General features: G+C 42.4%; 1 protein-coding gene across 3 annotated transcripts in view; it reads left to right on the forward strand.

Annotated features, from left to right (window-relative positions):
• Positions 1-20,050, forward strand: part of KLHL18 (kelch like family member 18) — a 55,473-nt gene that overhangs the window by 13,418 nt on the left and 22,005 nt on the right. For all 3 annotated transcript variants that reach the window (XM_060630886.3, XM_060630887.3, XM_060630888.3), the window contains one exon: positions 19,574-19,704. In XM_060630886.3, coding sequence (XP_060486869.1) covers positions 19,574-19,704 — 131 coding nt within the window. The remainder of the gene's footprint in view (positions 1-19,573; positions 19,705-20,050) is intronic.

Below are 20,050 nucleotides of genomic sequence, written 5' to 3' on the forward strand. Positions count from 1 at the left end.
TTGAAGGTCTCAGGAGCAAAAACTGAGGTTTCCTGAAGAAGAAACAATTCTTCGAGATTGTAACATAAAAACCTTGTCTGATTTTCCCACCTGGGGGCCTGCCCTGCTGATTTCACACTCTAGACTGCAACATCAAATCTGATCTGAATCTCCTTCCTGTCGGCCCACCATATAGATTTCAGACTTACCAGCCCCTGTAATTGTGTGAGCCAATTCCTTAAAATCAACCTCCCCTCCCTCTCCCACCTTCCCTCCTTTCTCTGGCTCCCTCCCCATACGTACACACAACACTTCTGTTTATCTGGAGAACCCTGACTAATATAATGAGTGACTGAGTTCTGCATCTTCACCAGCAATTGGTGTTACCACTTTTTTAATAGTAGCCATTGTGTTAAATATATAGTGATATCTAATTGTGACTTTAATTTGCATTTCCCTAACGGGTGGTAGGGTTGAACATCCCATGTATTTATTTGCCAGCTGTATATCCTTTCTGATGAACTGTCTCTTCATGTCTTTTGCCCATTTTCTCGTTGGATTATTTTTGTTAGACAACTGTTGTGCATTTAGTGTTCTTTATGTATTGGAGGTAGGAGTCCTTTGTCAGATGGACTCACATTTGGCAAATAGGTCAAAAATACAGTGTTAAATAGCATCAAGTCCTATATTTGCAAGTAATAATACAAATTTACAAGTGTAATTTGCAAATAACAATACTTTCATTTTTCTTTCAATCCCACACCTCTCAGAGTGAGAGGATTTCTACACTAGCCTAGTCTGCCTTTGTAATGAATCTGATAATTTGCCACTTATTCAGTTCTGGGGAAACCTGTTCCTACCATACAGAAAACATACTCTTTGCTGATCCCCTGTCCTTGGATTCCTGCAGAGAAAGGACAAGATCCAAGATCCAAGATCTGAACTCTTAAGTGAGATCCTGCTGAGTATCCCTATAAAGTATTTTAAGTTTATTTATTTATTTTGAGAGAGAGAGAGTGCATGCATGTGCATCCGAGTGGGGAAGGGGCAGAGAGAGAGGGAAGACAGAATCCCAGGTGTCCAAGGCAGGCTCCACGATGTCAGCGGGAAGCCCAAAGTGGAGCTTGAAATCATGACTTGAGCGAAATCAAGAGTTGGACACTTATCCACTTAACCAACTGAGCCACCCAGGCACCCCTGAGTGTCTTTTTAATTTAAAAAATGCTTTTATTTCTTTTGTATCATTTAATTTTGAAAAAAAGATTTTCTTTCTTTTTTGAAAAACATATATTTTTTTAAATGTGTATTCATTTTTGAGAGAGAGAGAGTGTGCAAGAGAGTGCACACAAGTGGGGGAGGGAAGAGAGAGGAAGACAGAGAATCCAAAGGAGGCTCCTTTGAGGTCAGTGCACAGAGCCTGAAGTGGGGCTCGAGCCCATGAACCATGAGATCATGACCTGAGCTGAAGTTGGATGCTCAACTGACTAAGCCACCCAGGTGCCCCCCCAAAATATTTTCTTAAAGACAATATAAGTCTCCCCATTTCATAGCAGATAAAGTTGAGGCCCAGGGAAATTGGGCCTGTATTTAATTTGCAAATAAAATTTATTTATATTGCAAGTTTGCAAATATTTCTCCCCATCTGTAGATTGTCTTTTCATTCCCCTAGGAGGGTGTTTCATGGCACAAAAGTTTTAAATTGTGATTTAGTCTAATTCATTAAATCTTTTCCTTATGGATTGTAGTTTTCAGTCTCATATCTGATAACTCTTTACCAAGCCCTAGGTCCTGAAGAATTTCTCCTATGTTTTCATCTAAGTTTTATATTTGTAAGTTTTACATTTAAAAATCTATGATCTGGGGTGCCTGGGTGGCTCAGTCTATTAAACGTCCGACTCTTGGTCCCCACTCAGGTCAGGGTCTCCTGGTTTGTAGGTTCAAGCCCTGTGTTGGGCTCTGCACTGACAGTGCCGAGCCTACTTTGAATTCTCTCACCCTCTCTCTGCCCCTACCCAACTTGTGCTTGGCTGCTCTCTCAAAATAAATAAATAAACTTAAAAAAAAATTAAAAATCTATGATCCATTTTGAGTTAATTTTTGTGTGTGCTGAGGTGTAAGCTGAAGTTCTTTTCTTTGCCTGTGGATTTCCAATTGCTCAGCCCTATTTGCTGAAAAGACCTATCTTTCCTCCATTTTAGGTACAGATGTTTTCGTACCTTTGTCAGAATTCAGCGGCGGGAGATGCTCAGGTGGCTCATTCGGTTAAGCATCTGATTCTTGATCTCAGCTCAGGTCTTGATCTCAAGGTTGTGAGTTTAAGCCCTGCTTTGGGCTCCATGCTGGGCATGGAGCCTACTAAGAAAAAAAAATCAGTTGGTCATACTTGGGTGGGGTTACTTCTGGGTTCCTAGTTCTCTTCCATTGGTCAAGGTCCCTATCCCTACACCACTTATTCTGGCTATATAGTAAATCTTGAAATGGAGAGAGTGATTCCTCCCACATTATCCTTTTATTATACTATTTTAATTATTATTATTATTTACATTTTAAACCATTTTTAAATGTATAATTCATTTGTCATTATGATGCCAGCAAGTTGGGTCCAGAGACCCAGAGGATGGATGGACTTTAAATGTAAGCCAGCAGGGGGTGCCTGGGTGGCTCAGTCGGTTGAGCTCCGACTTCAGCTCAGGTCACGATCTCGCGGTCCGTGAGTTCGAGCCCCGCGTCAGGCTCTGTGCTGACGGCTCAGAGCCTGGAGCCTGCTTCGGATTCTGTGTCTCCCTCTCTCTCTGCCCCTCCCCTGCTCACGCTCTGTCTCTCTCTCTCTCAAAAATAAATAAACATTAAAAAAATTTTTTTTTTAAAAATGTAAGCCAGCAGGAGGTGAAAGCAGAGTTTATTGAAGGTATAGAGAGAGTGCAGGTACAGAGAATCCCAGAGACTCAGAAGGAAAAAGAGGGAGTCTCGTCTTTGCTCATGGTCTTGGGGTTTTTGTTGAAGACTGTGGTGTGGTGGATTACGTGTCCACTCACGCATCCAGGAACTGGTTGGAACAAAGAGGAGGGCCCAGGTGTTATTCCCAGGAGCCATAGGGCCCGGGTGTCAAGATGTCCAGAGCTGTGGTGGTCTGAAATGCGCGTATGAGGGCTTCCCAGCCATTCTCATCTGGTCCTTCCTTAGATGTTATCTATTCTAAAGAAATCATTATTAACTCCTTGTCCCTTACTTACAAGAGGACATATACTATTTGCTTTATAAGGCCTGTGTAAAGTGGGGTGGACGTTTAGGTCCTAGCAAGAATAGAAGTAGGAAAAGGAGTAAAGTGCAGATATTTATGGAATCCTTCAGTCTCCCTCTCTCAATTAAATACACTTAAAATGTGTAACCATCACCCTCGCCCACCGTCTATTACAAACCTTTTTCATCACCCAAAACAGAACCCTGTAACCAATAAGCAATAATTCTCCGTTGCCCCTTCCCCTGTCCCTTTGAGCCTCCTTTTCTGTCTCTGGTTTGCCTATTCTAGACCTCTCCTGTAAGAATCATACAGTATTGGCCTTTGTGTCCGGTTTATTTTGCTTAGTATGATGTTTTCAAGGTTCATCCACATTGTAGTATGTATTCTAATTTAATTCCTTAAAAAAAAAAAAAAAAGACTTGGGGCACTTGGCTGGCTCAGGCAGTAGAGCATGCAACTCTTGATCTTGGGGTCATAAGTTTAAGCCCCACATTGGGGGCAGCATTTACTTAAAATTTTTTAAAAAGGCTTTATTTTTTAGAGTAGTTTTAGGTTCACAGTAAAATTGATCAGAAGGTGTAGAAATTTCCCGTATACCCACTACCCCCACAGCACACACAGCACCCTTCACTATCAGTTCCTGCACCAGAGTGTGGTACACTTGTCATAATCAAACCCACACGAATACATCATGATCAGAGCTTATGGTGTACATCAAGGTCCCCTCTTAGTCGCGTATGTTCTGTGATTTTTGACATGTATAATAACATGTAAGCACCATTATAGTATCATAAAGAATGGTTTCACTGCCCTAAAACCCCTCTGTGCTCTACCTTTCATCTCTCTCTCCCTACACCCACAGGCAACCACTGATCCTTTTATTGTCTCCATAGTTTGCCTTTTCCTGAGTGTTGGAATCCTGTAGTATGTAGCCTTTTCAGATTGGCTTCTTTCACTTAGCAATATACGTTTTAAAGTTCCTCTACATCCTTTCATGGCTTGATAGCTCATTTCTTTTTGCGCTGAATGATATTCCACGTCTGGATGGATGGACCACAGCTTATTTATCCATTCAGCTCCTGAAGGATATCTTCAGGATATCCTTTTAACTTTTGGTAATTATGAATGTGGCTGCTATAAACATTCACGTGAAGGTTTTAGTGCGGACATAGGTTTTTAACTCCTTTGGGGAAATCTCAGGGAGTGTGATTTTAGATTGTATGATAAGAATATGTTTAGTTTTATAAGAAAATGCCAAATTAGGGGCACCTGGGTGGCTCAGTCGATTAGCGTCCGACTTGGGCTCAGGTCATGATCTCGCAGTTCGTGGGTTTGAGCCCTGCCTCGGGTTCTGTGCTGTTAGCTCGGAGCCTGGAGCCTGCTTCGGATTCTGTGTCTCCTTCTGTCTCTGTTCCTCTCCTGCTCACGCTCTGTCTCTCTCTCCCTCTCTCAAAAATAAATAAAGATTTAAAAAATTTTTCTTTTTAAAGAAAATGCCAAATTGTCTTCCAAAGTGGCTATACCATTTTACATTCCCACCAGCACGAATGAGAGTTCCCGATGCTGCACATCTTTGTCAGCATTTGGTGTTTTCAGTGTTTTGGATTTTGGCCATCATAATAGATGCACAGAGATACTTTTTTTTTAATTTACATTTCCTTGATGACATGGTATGGAACATCTTTTCATATGCGTATTTGCCATCTGTGTATCTTCTTGCTGAGATGTCTGTTAAAATCTTTTGCCTGTTTTTTAAATTCACTTGTTTGTTTTCTTATTGTTAGGTTTTAAGAGTTCTTTGTATGTTTTGAGGGGCTCCTGGGTGGCTCAGTCAGCTCAGGTCATTATCTCTTGGTTTGTGGGTTTGAGCCCCGCATCAGGATCTGTTCTGACAGCTCAGAGCCTGGAGCCTGCTTCAGATTCAGTGTCTCTCTCTCTCTCTCTCTCTGCCCCTCCCCTGCTTGTACTCTGCCTCTCTCTGTCTCTCAAAAATAAATAAATGTTAAAAAATTAAAAAAAGTTCTTTGTTTTGATTAACAGCCCTTTATCAGTTAGGTCCTTTGCAAATATTTGCTCCCCATTTATGGCTTATCTTCTCATTCTCTTGATTCATTCCTTTTTAAGGCTAACTAATATTCCATTGTATGTATATGTACCACATTTTGTATACCCATTCATCTATTGATGGAGACCTGGGTGGGCTGTTTCCACCTTTTGGCTATTGTCAATAATGCTGCTGTGAATTTATGGGCATACAAATATCTCTTTGAGACTATGCTTTCAATCCTTTTGGGTATATACCTAGGAGTAGAATTGCTGTGTCATATTATTATTCTATGTTTAACTTTCTGAAGAACCTCCAAACTTTTCCACCATTTTATATTTGCACCAACAGTACAAGCAGTGCACAAGGCTTCTAGTTTCTCCACATCTTCACCAGCACTTGTTATTTTGTTTTTTTGTTTTGTTTCGTTTTGTTTTGGTAATAGCTATCATTGTGGGTGTAAAATGGTATCTTAATCGTAGTTTTGATTTGCATTTCCCTGATGACTAATAATTTTAAACATTTTTTCATGTGCATATTGACCATTTGCGTGCACTTTATTACTTGAAATTGGTTCAGATTATTTTAGTTCTTTTTCCCATCATATGAATTTTGGGAGAATCTTGTCTGTATCTATAAAAATAATCTCGCTGTGGTTAGGAATTGCATCAGATCCACACATCAGTTGGGGGGAGAAATGACCTCTCTTTACTGTGTTGAGTGTTGTAATCCCTTAAGACCTGACTGGTGAGCAGAATGGGGGCCTTGAGACACGACAAGGGCCCAGTCAGAGCTAAAGCCACCCATCTACTAAAGCCGGGAAAGAAGGTCCGCCTTTTCTGATCTTCCCCAGGGCTTTCTCTGGATCACAGTGCTCAGAACTCTGCTCTTAATAGCAGAACTACCCTCAGCAAGACCAACCATTTATTGGCTCATGCAATCCAACTGGAGAAAAGACAGTATTGATGATGTGCCGGGGACTGAAATGCTGTCAAGATACTTTCCCTGCATGTTCAATGCGCTCCTCCCGCTGCAGACTGGTTTTTCATACATGGAGGGTGGTGGAGCATCTGATGGGCCCTTGTTATCCTGGGAGGGGGTTGTCCCTCTTTCTCATTTGAAAAGTCCTGAGGAAGGGCCTCATTGTTAGGGTTTAAATCATATGTTATATAGTGTGGTTGGAATGAATATGGAAGTTCCCAGAAGGTAAGGAGCACTAGACAAAGCTGACACGAGACGGAGTCTATAGCTAGTCATGTTTTTGGAAGGTTTTTAGTGGCATGTGTTGAAGCCACAAGTGTTTTCTGTTAACCTTCAAGTAACCTAAAATAGTTTAGTAAGAAATCATCGTTATATTACAGATCATTGATAGCTAATATATGTTATTAGTATACATAGTTACCTAATTATATGGCTATTTGGTGACGTATATCTAGTTAAAGGTAAATAATAATAATAAACATATTGTCATTGCAGTAGCCTTCAAGTGTTACACTTATTTGCAGACTTACTGTACCTATTTATATATGTAAGAAAAATTTGAAGGACATGAATAGAAAATCATAATGCCTCCTGCTCAATCTTTTTCTTTTTTTTTTTTTTTAATTTATTTTGAGAGAGAGAGAGAGAGAGAAAGAGAGCCCGGGAGGGGCAGAGAGACAATCCCAAGCAGGCCCCATACTGTCAGCGTGGAGCCTAACGAACCGTGAGATCATGACCTGAGCCGAAATCAAGAGTCTGAGGCTTAATCAACTGAGCCACCCAGGCGCCCCTCCTGCTCAATTTTTGATAGGCTTTTCTAAATTTAACCAAGAGAACCTGCTGTCCATTTTGACTATAACCTTCAGTGAAACTGCCATCTTTCTGAATGTGCAGTTAATTTATTTTCACAGGGAATTGTTTGTTGACTTTCTAAGTCGCTGTTGAGGATAGAGTTGGTATTTTAATACCAATGACTATTTACTGAGCTATGTGAGGGATGTAGGAGACCCTTTTTGTCCTCAAGGAGTCTGAAGTCTACTAAGGGGGTAAAAACAAAAATACAGTGCTTGTGACTGAGGCTTCATATCTCCAACATGAAATAGCCTTACTTGTCTAAAATCTGAATGAGATTTTGTTTAGGGGTAGAGAGCTGGGTTGAGCTGACTTTGTGTTTGGCAGTTGCTGCATAAGATAGGGGTTTGGTTGATACCTGAGGTAGGAAAACAGATGCTTCAAGGCATCTCCATTCAGTCCACCTCTTCCATTTCTAATGGACAAGGCTGCTTTATTGCTGAAACTGATTAGCATTTAAACTCCATGGGGGTGGGGGTTGGGGCAGAAAGAGAGAATAATTGTGTAACTATGATTAAGAAACTGAAGTTTAAAAAAAAATGACATTGGTGGTGAGTAGGCCTATAACAGGCCATTAATGGCTCAAGTGTGAATGCTTCTATATCGGGCTTAGCTCATTTCCTTTTTTAAAAGGAGCATTTTGTATAAGATACTGTTTATCTCAGTGTTGAATTCCACAAAGTGCAGACAGTTCATACTGGTTCAGTGAGTCTGTGAATACCAGCAAATCAGGTGTGATGTAAGGTGAGGGGGTTCTTAAGTTACAATCGGTATCTTCTCCTTTCTAGAGAATGTATTCACATCCCTCTTCATAATATGTGTTCCCTGTGACTCTAAAGCAGAAATTAGCAAACTTTTTTTTTTATTATTTTTTTCTTTTTTTAATGTTTATTTATTTTTAAGAGAGAGAGAGGGACAGAGCACGAGCCAGGGGAGGGGCAGAGAGAGGGGGAGACACAGAATCTGAAGCAAGCTCTGGGCTCTGAGCTGACAGCACAGAGCCCGACATGGGACTCGAACTCACGAACTGTGAGATCATGACCTGAACTGAAGTCAGATGCTTAACCAACTGAGCCACCCAGGCACCCCTTGCAAACTTTTTCTATAAAGGTCCAAACAGTAAATATTTTTGGCTTTGTAGGCCAATGGTCATTGTCATAGCTACTCAACTTTGAGATTGTATGGACATGTCTGTGTTCCAATAAAACTGTATGTGGACACTGAAATTTGGATTTCATATAATTCTCACATGTCATATTAGTCTCCTTTTGATTCCCTCCCCCCCCCCCCCCCCAATATATAAAAATGTGAATGGGGCACCTGGGTGGCTCAGTTGGTTGGGCATCCGACTTTGGCTCAGGTCATGATCTCGCGGTCCGTGAGTTCGAGCACCGCGTCGGGCTCTGTGCTGACAGCTCGGAGCCTGGAGCCTGCTTCCGGTTCTGTGTCTCCCTCTCTCTCTGCCCCTCCCCCACTCATGCTCTGTCTCTCTCTGTCAAAAATAAACATTAAAAAAAAATTTTTTTTAATGTGAAAAACTACACTTAGCTCATGGGCCACACAAAAACAAGAGGCAGGCCAGATTTGGGCCCATAGACTATAGTTTGCTGACCCCTTCTCTAAAGATCTTAAAAATAACTTCTATCGGGGGTGCCTGGCTGGGAGCAAAGGACTCTGGATCTTGGTTTGAGCCCTACTTTTTGGGTGTAGAGGTTACTTAAAAATAAAATATTTATTAAAAAAAGGGGCACCTGGGTGGCCTAGTTGGTGAAGCATCGACTTTGGCTCAGGTCTTGATCTCACTGTTTGTGAGTTCAAGCCCTGCATCAGGTTCTGTGTTGGCAGTGCGAAGCCTACTTGGAATTCTCTCTCTCTCCCTCTCTCTCTGCCCCTCCCTGACTCGTGCTTTCTCTCTCTCTTTCTCTTTCTCTCAAAATAAATAAATAAATAGTTAAGAAAACTTCTATACAGTCTTATATTTGAGGACATTTTATTTATTTAACAGTCATATTGCACTTAATATGTGCCATGCACTATTTTAAATGCCTTACAGAGATTAATTTAATCCTCACAATTAACCCCAGGAAAAAGGTACTGTTTAAATTTTTTTTTAATGTTTATTTGTTTTTGAGAGAGACAGAGTGTGAACAGGGGAGGGGCAGAGAGAGAGGGAGACACAGAATCCAAAGTAGGCTCCAGGCTCTGAGCTGATAGCCCAGAGCCTGACGTGGGGCTTAAACTCACGAACCGCAAGATCATGACCTCAGCCAAAGGTAGACGCTTAACTGACTGAGCCACCCAGGCGCCCCAAGAAAGGTACTGTTTAATAACATTTTGCAGATGTGTGAATTGAGGCACAGAGAGGTTGAGTGACTAGCCCAGAGTCACACAGCTAGCAAATGGCAGAACCTGGATCTGAACCCAGGTATTCTAGCTCCAGAGTACTTGCTCTTATCTACAATGATATGCTATCTGTCTTAAAGGATTTATAATTATTGATTTTCTAGCCTAAAGGAATTTTAGAGATTAATCCATCCCTACTACATTTCCATTTTGTAGACACATTCTCACGCACCAGCTTCCTACATAGCCTTTATGATTCAAATTTGTGCCTCAGTAAAATCATGGATTACCACTTATGCACTTTCAGCATCTCTTGTGACTGCCTAAAAGCTTAGTCTTAAATCCCACTTATCCCAAGGGTAATCTGTCTGCACAGGCTGGGCACTTAACTGTTCCCTTAGTGTTTTATTTATGTTCCTTGTGAGATGTTTGAAGGTAGGAGCAAAAGTATCAAAATGCTTTCCATCAAAGGGAAATCTATTCTGGGCATATCTTTTGCTTTCTTTGGGAACACCTGTCTCAGATTACTCCCAACTCAGATTTTGCCCTGATGCTTTTCCTGCTTGAATAAGCAGCTGGTTGAATCTTGAGCCCCACCTGTCTGTTGATAGGAAACAGAATTTGTGGTGTCATGCTACACTATCCTTGTTGATCTAAAGATACCACCAAAGCAGGGCTGTGAATGGAAAATTTCCCAGTCTTTCCAAGGAAAAAAATGGAAGCTAGGTGTGAATGCATGCGTGTGTGTGTGTGTGTGTGTGTGTGTGTGTGTGTGTGTTAAAGCAAGTCAAAATTTAGGTAAATGATGAGGTGCTCAGGTCTTCTGGTTCTTTTTGCTTATAGTCTCAGATTCTACTAACCTCTGATGAAGAGGTTCCTGTGCCACAGGGACTCAGCAGAGTTGTTGCCAGGGGCTCTCATATCCAAATGTGCACCAGTCTGTCAGCCAGATAAATGATACGTTTAAGAGGTGGGCGTAATTACTTTTCAAACATATGTAGGTACCATCATGAGCAAAAAGCAAAGCTTTGCTGAATTCGTGTTAGATGGCTGTTATTAATACAGTTACTACCTATTGAGACACCCGATCCAGTTAGAGCCCCTTATTTACAGATGAAGAAACTGAGGCTCAGGGGTGAAGGGAAGAGATTTGCCTTGGTCACACAGAAAGAGAACAGCTGGCCTGGAAGTTGGCACGGTTTGTATGTACCATATGGCTTGTGCTGTCTCCCTTGGGATGATCAGATAAAGCGATTGGTAAATATTTTGACCTTTAATACTGCGCTGTACTTTCTAATAGAGTGGTTGATCATTGTAACATTTACCAGTATTTATAGTGCTTCTCTTGAGAATTTTAATGTGTTTTTTGGGGGTTTTTTTTGTTTGTTTGTTTGTTTTTACTGTATTCCTTGCTATACCAGCATTAAGTAGTAATCCTACCTGGAAATCCAGTCCAACCTAGAAGCAAAGCATAGGAGAATTGGGCAGCTTGCTTATGTCTGTAGTAGAGCTGGCTCTAAAACTCAAGGTTTAATCTCTATGAATCAGACTGAACTTGTGAGGATTTTAGTTATTTATATCTTAGCCTTCTATGGCTGTTACTCTCAGCTGGGTGTAAAAACAAACTTTTGTTAAATCTCTGCTAAGTGCCTGGCAGTGTGCTAGGGTATTTTCACATGTATTACCTACCTATCACTTAATTTAATAAGACCAATGTTGCAATTCTGAGGCTCTGCTCAGAAAAAGCTAAATAGCTTCAATCTGCTCCAGAGCCCATCCATCTAGTCATTGATTTATTCATCTATTTACTGTTGTGGAGCACCAACATCATGTTTGCAAATGTGCCCTTGAGTCATGTCCCATTGGTGGCCAAGCTGGGACAAATCAGCACAGATCCATTCCTCCAACAAGACTCAGGATTGGCAGGAACATCAGCATGGTCTGCACAGGGCAACACTTTTTTCCCACTAGAACTTCAGGAGTTCCCACTAGAACTTTGGAGTGACCCTGCTGATTTGGTCGAATGACGTTCGCAGCAGCCATTCTTGTACATCTTTCTATTTGATCTTCTTAAAAACTCTTAAGAAGTCAGATGAATAGGGACGATCTCATAAGTTGAGAAGCCAAACATGGAGGAGGCCTGTATGAGGTGACCTTGCTAGCACGGGCTGGGCCTTCTAGCTTGCACGTTTGTGTCACGTGGCCATGTGTTATGGTTACATGGCATCATGAGCCACCGCTGCCCCCACGCTCTTCTCTTCCTTCAGGCGGCTCCTTGCTTCTCTTCTTTTCTTTTCCTTCCTGTACTTTCCTTCTGTTGCCTTGCAGATGCGTCCCCAGTAGGTAGGCTTTGACTGTCAGAGTTCCACAAGGCTTCTTATACCCTTTTTGCGCTTTAAGCTCTCCCTCAGTGACCTCTTCTTGTCTCTACACTGACAACTCCAAAAAGTGTCATTTGAGCCTAGACTCCATCTCTCTGTGTTCCGGATGTAGCCATCCACTTACTACACGGTATCTGTTCGGATGCCTCCCAGGCACTCAGTGGCAGCTTGTCCCAAACTTGACTCCATCTTCTACCCCTAACATAGCCCTTCTGTGTCATTTCTCATCTAAGTGAATGGCAACTCCCAGTTCATGCTCTGCCTGCAGAGAATGGCCCCATGGCCTTAGAGACCCTTCCTTGTACTGTTTCCTGGTTTCCTAACACTCTTAAAGTAAAATGTAGAATTTCTGAGTGCCCTATCTACTTTTCCAGCTTCACATCACATCACTTTCCTTTTCATATCTGTACTTGCATCATGGAGGCCACTTTGATTTTTAACGACTATCGATGGAATAGTGTGTTCATGATTTTTAAAACCAAGTATAGAGGAGTTGCAATACATGTGGATTTATGTTACCCTTACCTTCTTCCCCTTCATTTAACCCCATTAGCTCTTAATTTTCCCAACAAAGCTATTAACAGACATTATAAGTTACAGGGGCTTCATAATTAAAAAAAAAAAAACACCATGCAGAGGAACTCTGTAGGTGAGCTTCAGTCTCTTCAGATCCTACTGTGCAGAGCCCCTGCTTAGAAAGAGGTTCTGATTCCACTCTTTGTAGAAGCCAGATGGCCTGAGTGCCGAGTCTTTGCTGCAGTTTTAGTGGAAGTTGGTTGGGTTTTCAGTTGGAATTGGTGTTTTTTTCTCAGAAGCACACTTATGTACCTAGGGAGTCCTGGGATTGCCCCTAATTTGCTTTGTAGATGCTAGTCATCGCATACCATTCCAGAGCGGTTAAGTGGCTGGTGCTGATCCATGCGCTTACTAAGGAGTAGTGTGAGCACAGGCACTAGGAGTGTGCTGTGTGCACAAAGACCTGATGTCCTGATCCAACCCAGGCAGCTCCATATGTGGTCATGCATTTAACTCTTTCAGTTCAGAGTGTTTCATTATACCACATATTTACTTTTTTCCTTCTGCCCTAGCTTGGACTTGGAACCTAGCTCTTTCCAATACTTTAAATTAATGGTCTGATTCCGTTCTAGTGGTGCCACCAAAGCACCCTTGCTTTATTCCTTTTTTTTTTTTTTCAAATGAACTTTTTATTTTGAGATAATTGTAGATTTGGATGTAGTTATTTGAAATGATAACAGTGCACGGCGCCTGAGTGGCTCATTCGGTTGAGCGTCCAACTCTTGATTTCGACTCAGGTCATGATCCCAGGGTCATGGGATGGAGCCCCACATGAAGCTCCATACTGAGCGTGGTACCTGCTTAAGATTCTCTCTCTCTCCCTCCCTCCCTCCCTCCCTCCCCCCTCCCTCCCTCGCTCCCTCTTCCCCACTCTCCCCCACTCTCCCTCACTCTCCCTCCCTCTCCTTGTGCCCCCTCCCCCATGCATGCTGTCTCTCTCTAAAATAAAAATAAGTGAAAAGAGGAAATAATAACAGGGAGATCCTGTTTACCCTTTACCCAGTTTCCCCCATGGTAATCTTACAAAACTTCAGTACAACATCACAACTAAGATTTTTTTTTTTTTTTTTTAATTTTTTTTTTTTCAATGTTTTTTATTTATTTTTGGGACAGAGAGAGGCAGAGCATGAACGGGGGAGGGGCAGAGAGAGAGAGGGAGACACAGAATCGGAAACAGGCTCCAGGCTCCGAGCCATCAGCCCAGAGCCCGACGCGGGGCTCGAACTCACGGACCGCGAGATCGTGACCTGGCTGAAGTCGGAGGCTTAACCGACTGCGCCACCCAGGCGCCCCTAAGATTTTGACATTGATATAATTCACCACTCTTACTCAGATAACCCCAGCTTTACTTTTATTCACTGGTGTGTATATGTGTGTTTAGTTCTATCTAATTTTTTTTATCGTGTGTAGGTTTTTTTATTTTTTCAAAAATTTCCCACATGGCTGAGAACTTGAGCTGGGAGGAGGTGTTTATTTACTGGGTCCCTCTCAAACTCCACTAGTAAACAGCTCAAGCATAATTCCTTCTCTTTTACATAATAGCTACTTAATTTTCAGGCAAGTTATTTAACTTCTAAATCTTCGTTTCCTCTTTTACAAAATGGAATTCACAGTAGCTACTTAATGCACAGGTTGCTATGAGGGCCAAAATGAGAAAATAATGCATAATGGGTACTTAACAAAAAGGAATTCAGTAAATGATCATCTCTCTCTATCTCTGTCTCTCTTTCTTTTCCTTTTTTTTTTTTTTTTAAAGAAAGTGTGCGCAAGCTGCAGAGAGAAGCATGCGGGGGGGGGGGGGGGGAGAGAGAGAGAGAGAGAGAGAAAGAGAGAATCTTAAGCAGGCTCACACTCAGCACACAGCCCTGAGGGGGCTTGATCCCATGGCCGTGGAATCATGACCTGAGCCAAAACCAAGAGTTGGTCATTCAGCCGACTGAGCTACGCAGACAGGCACCCCTGATCATCTCATTTTTTAAGTGATTTTTTAAAACTGAGATTACAAATGAGAGTATTTGGGTTTTTTAAAGCTTTTCACAAAAATGTGGTATCTTAGGGTTATAGAATTGGAAGATCCCTTAATAGGTTTGGGACTGGTGAAGAACCGCCCTAAACATTCTTAGGTGATAGGACCTTATTCTTTGTAATAAACTAAAATCTGCCTCCCTGTCATTTCTGGATCTGCCCTCATCCATGTGATGGCCCTTCTAGGGTTTGAGGACAGCTGCTATGTCCCCCTTCCCAAATTATCTTTTACAAATGGGCTATCCTTTAGCCATTCCTCTTAAGATGTAGCTTCCAGACCTTCCCCCAGCTTGGTCTCCCTCTTCTGGATAAAGACAAATTTGTTGTCCCCTTTAACAAAATACAGAGTTCAGTTGTAATCTGGCTAACGTATCCCAAGATAGGCCTGCCTTCTCTTTACCTGAGCTTTTTGGGGAAACCAGGTCACCTAGTTTATACATGTACCGTTTGTTCTTTTGTCTTCTGTCTACTTCCCAGATGAAAAATAAATGCATGGCAGTTTAACACAGCTAATTGAACACACATTTTAACCCCCGTGCTCTGCTGTAATCCCATTAAAATGATAGTAAGAGGGAGAAGAGGTATCAGTAGTTGAGAGGTCAATGGAATGTTGACACCAGAAAGTAGGAAGTGTGGTGAGCTTTGAGGGCCAGAGGAACTGAAAGTGCCTGCCAGGGGGAGAGACTAAGAAGAAAGAGGATTTGTAATGCAGAACCCTGGAATAGTTCCAGAATTAGAGAAACAAAATACTGAAAACAGGAAGATTAGTTGAAAGTCTGTGTGAAAAGCAATTAGTTGCCTACAACTCCTCCCCCACTCTCCCAGGAGACCAGAATTTCAGTCTTACATATTGAACCAGAGGCATACCAAGGATAGAAGAGGGGATGGAATATGGTACAAAACTGAAAATAAAGGCTTTAAGGCAGAGGTCTAAATAGTGAGTGGTAGGACCATCACCTCTCTAACCTACTTTTCAGAATATCTGCAGGCGGGCACTCCCATCCAAGAGATTGGAAGATCCATCTCTGATAAAGTTTGCCACAGAGAAAAAGTTCCAAAGATACTATTTTTAGGGGTCCTCAGTAGAATGGCAGGGTCTTGCTTGGTCACCCCAATGTGAAGTCCACAAGTTGATAAGCCTAGTTCTCCCACACAGAACTTTCAAACAGTTTCTAAAAATATCAGCAGTTAGGGGTGCCTGGTTGGCTCAGTCGGTTGAGCATCTGACTTCGGTTCAGGTTATGATCTCACGGTTCGTGGGTTTGAGCCCATGTCAGGCTCTGTGCTGACAGCTCAGAGCCTGGAGCCTGATTCAGATTCTGTGTCTCCCTCTCTCTCTCTCTCTGCCCCTCCCTTGCTCACACTCTGTCTGTCTCTCTCTCAAAATTTAAACATTAAAAAAAATTTTTTTTTAAAGTATCAGCAGATAGCCACTGTCACGAGGCATTTAAAGCAAGCCTCTAACATAAAAGACAGAGACCAAAACAAATGGGGGAGAAAAGAACTCAGAGGAATAACAGTAAAAGCAGGGAGGAAGAAGAAAAAAAGAAGAAAAAAATTTAACATTTTAAAAAAAGGTTATTTATTTATTTTCAGAGTCTCAGAAAAGAGAGAGCGTGGAGGAGGGGAAGAGAGAGTGAGAATCCCAAGCAGGTTCCACGCCAGTGGTGCAGAGCCCACACAGGGCTTGATCTCATGGCCATGAGATCATGACTTGAGCTGAAGTCTAGAGTCAGACACTTAACCAAATAAGCCACCCAGGTGCCCCTAACTATAATATTGAGAGAGGTTAGAGAAAATACTGCATTTGTGAAAGATGAATAAGATTCTTTCAGTAAAAAGCTGGATGGGGGAGACCTTCAGAAAACAAGAAGGGCCTCTTGGAAATTAAAAATACACCATAGCCTTATAAAAAGCTACAACACAGAAATATTGAAAGATAAAGTTGAAGATTCCCAGGAGACTGACCAAATGAAAGAGATGGGAAATGGGGAACAGGTGAAAAAAATAGAGGATCATGGGGCGCCTCAGTGGCTCAGTCAGTTGAGCATCTGACTTTGGCTTGGGTCATGATCTCGCGGTTCATAGGTTTGAGCCCCATGTCGGGCTCTATGCTGACAGCTCAGGTCCTGGAGCCTGCTTCGGATTCTGTATCTCCCTCTCTCTCTGCCCCTTGCCCCTCCCCCCTCAAAAATAAACATTAAAAAAAAATTTTTTTTTAATATAGGCACATTCCAAGAGGCCTAACATCCGACTAATAGAAATTTTGGAAAAGAAAAAATAGACAATAGAGAGGAGGAAATTATCAAAGAAATAGGATGGAAAAGTATTCTGAGAACTAGAATCAAGTCTGTGGATTGATAAAGCACGCTGAATAAAGGATACCAAGAGCAAGGTATAATCCTGTTAGATTCAGAACTCTGAGAATAAAGAGAAAGTACTAAAAGCTTCTAGAGAGAGCAGTCACATACTGAGGGTTAGTGATCAGAAGGGCATTAAATTCCTCAAAAGCAACAAAGTAGAAGACATTGGAGCAATGCCTTCAGAATTCTGATAGAAAAATATATTCCCAACTTAGAATTTTATAGCCAGCTAAACTGTCACCCAGGTTTAAGGCTAATAAAGACGTTTTCAAACATATTGTGCATATGCCCTATGATATTCTGATATAATAAGAATATGTATTTGGTCTTTTTCCCTGGTTTCTGGCACAGAGCTCCTCAAACCCTTGGAATTTCCTGAATAGGGGTGATAAAAGCATCTTTTGTTATAATATTTGGTCTTTGTTCCCAGTTCCTGACACAAAAACTTCTAAAACCCTTGGAATTTCCTGAGTGATAGGTGTGTCCTTTGTTATTCATAACAAATCTCTTTCAGCCACGCCTGGGTTTATGCTAATAAGGTGACTCTTTGTGGGCCCCTAGATAGCTTCAGGATGGGGGCTGGTTCCCAGAGGAGACAACCATGTGATTAGAGGGTTGGAATTTCAGTCCCACCCTTTGACCCTTGGGGACCTTCCAGCTTAGTGAAGGTAGCCATGTGTGAGGAGAGTGGCACACATAAGGACAGAAGCTCCTGTGCTCCGGACCCATCTAGACTTTGCCCTATGTACCTCTTCATCTGGCTGTTCTTTTGTATCCCTTTACACTGTCCCTTTATGGTGTATCCCTTTATGATTACACCAGTAACAGTAGGTAATCCATTTTCCCTGAGTTCTGTGAGCCATTTTAGTAAATTATTACACCTGAGAAGTGGGTTGTGGGGAATACTCCCCCCTCAACCCTGCCCCGACTTTATCACCAATTGCTCAGAAGTACATGTGGCCCAGCCAGACAAGCCAACCCTGAGACAGTGTAGGAGGGACAGCACAAGGGTGTGAGCACCAGGAGGCAGGGATCACTGGGGGCTGTTTGTAGTTAGGCTGCCACAAGTAATAACTAGAAGTGAAAACTCAAGAACTATTATAGGGATATTACTTAGAAAGGTGAGATAGGGGCACCTGGGTGGCTCATTCGGTTAAGGGTCGGACTTCGGCTCAGGGCATGATCTCATGGTTCGTGAGTGTGAGCCCCACGTTGGGCTCTGTGCTGACAGCTCAGAGCCTGGAGCCTGCTTCAGATTCTGTGTCTCCCTCTCTCTCTGACCCTCCTCTGCTTACATTCTGTCTCTCTCAAAAGTAAATAAACATTAAAAATTAAAAAAAAAAAAAAAAAAAAGAAAAGAAAGAAAGGTGAGATAAATACCAGAAGAAAGAAGTTGTCCCTGAGAGCAGGAATCAGGGAACCAGAAACTGCTGGTGTGAAAAACCTTGTAGAACAACTTTAAGAAATATTTCCAGGGGCATCTGGATGGTTTAGTAGGTTAAGCGTCCAACTTCAGCTCAGGTCATGATCTCCCAGTTCAGGAGTTTGAGCCCTGTATTGGGCTCTGCGCTGACCCTGCAGAGACTCCTTGGGATTCTTTCTGTGCCCCTGTCCCATCCCACGTGCTATCTCTTAAAATAAATAAGTAAACTTAAAATATATATATATATTTCCTTTTTTTTTTTTTTTAATTTCTGACCCCCCGCCCCAGAGCACACAGCCATTTAATGCCCCTGAACACCAGTAGGAGAGCAACACGTAGATTATGTGAGGAACTCATAGAATCTGAATCAGTGAGGCCCCTTCAGTGTTTGGAAGATGGTGTGATCTTAAAGAACAGCTTCCAGATAATAAACCTAAAGTGGTACAAAAGAGGCCATAGTGACAGAACCTGAACTAGAACCCTTAAATAAATGTGACCCGGGGAAGAGCATTGGGTAGTGAGATGCTCTGGCATTTCTCTAATGTGGAACTGGGCAGGGAGGGTGGGGGGGAGACTGTTCTTTCTGAAGACTAGAAAGTTCTTAAGTGGAAATGTTTATGTGGTTTGAAGCTATAAATGGCAAAGCTTGTGAAAAAGACTATCCTTTTGACAGATAGTTGGAAAGCTCTTTATAGGACTCCCCAGGCTAAGGATGTGTCTCCTTAGTGAGGGTTTGACACACTTTGGAGAGAGTCTCTGTCCCTGTGTGGCCTGAGCCTTGTGGGCCATGCAGAGCCCCTGCCAGTACACAGCACCAGCCATTTGAGCTGGTTGTTGTCCCAGGACCCCCCAACATTTGTGCCCACAATGCTTGCTTTGTCCTTCATCCCCACATGTGCCCCTATTCAAGTCTGGTCTTGTTTCTCCTTATCTCTTCCTGTCACTGTGTATTTACCCTTCTCGAGCCTGCTGTCAGGAGCTCCAGGGTTCTTGGACAGTTTGTCAATTCCATCTGCCTTTAATCGGGATCAGGATAACATGAGAAATCAGGTGTTTGAGTTGGCGGCGAGTTGGGAACAGTGCAGTGAGACTGCCATATAAGTAAAAACTACCACTGGAAGCATTCAGGCTTCTAACTTTTTAACCATTTTAATGCCTCATTAAGATGTATTGCTTACATTCTTCTACTATAACTGAGTGTGTTGAATTGAAAATCTCAGGGTCTCCATGACAGGCTCAGCTCTCATGTACTGGGATGCCTCCAGTACCATTGCAAGGGGCAGAAGCTTAAGCGGGGGAAGGGGCAGTTTGGGTTTTGGATGTGCGTTCCTCAGTGTCTCTGTTTATATTTCACTCTGCCCACAGATTGGGGACCACAAATTCAGTGCCCACCGGATCGTCCTAGCGGCCTCAATCCCGTACTTCCACGCTATGTTTACAAATGACATGATGGAGTGCAAGCAGGATGAGATTGTAATGCAAGGAATGGACCCAAGGTACTCCATGTCTCCGCTAGGTCTCACAGCCTGCAGTGCCACTGGGGGGCCTGCAGCGGGACGCGGCATCTAGCGCAGCTGTGCGCACACAGTAGGTGATTTGGTAAACCAGTTAGAACCTCTGCCCAGTGGCCCGAGACAGGGTTAAATTGAGGAGAGTTTTTTTGATGCGTTTTTACTCTATTAGAGTAACACATTTAATAGGAACTAGACCGAGATATTTTTTATAACTAGGACTGGGTACAAGGTGCTGGAATACTATTCTGTGTGCTTTTTTGTGCCAGCCATTGTAGCTGGCAAAACAGTTTTTCAAATAAGTGTCTTCATTCATTACCCTCCTTACCAG

This window comes from Panthera onca, chromosome A2 (assembly GCF_046562875.1).
Source record: "Panthera onca isolate mPanOnc1 chromosome A2, mPanOnc1 haplotype 2, whole genome shotgun sequence".
In the NCBI taxonomy this organism is placed as follows: Eukaryota; Metazoa; Chordata; class Mammalia; order Carnivora; family Felidae; genus Panthera; species Panthera onca.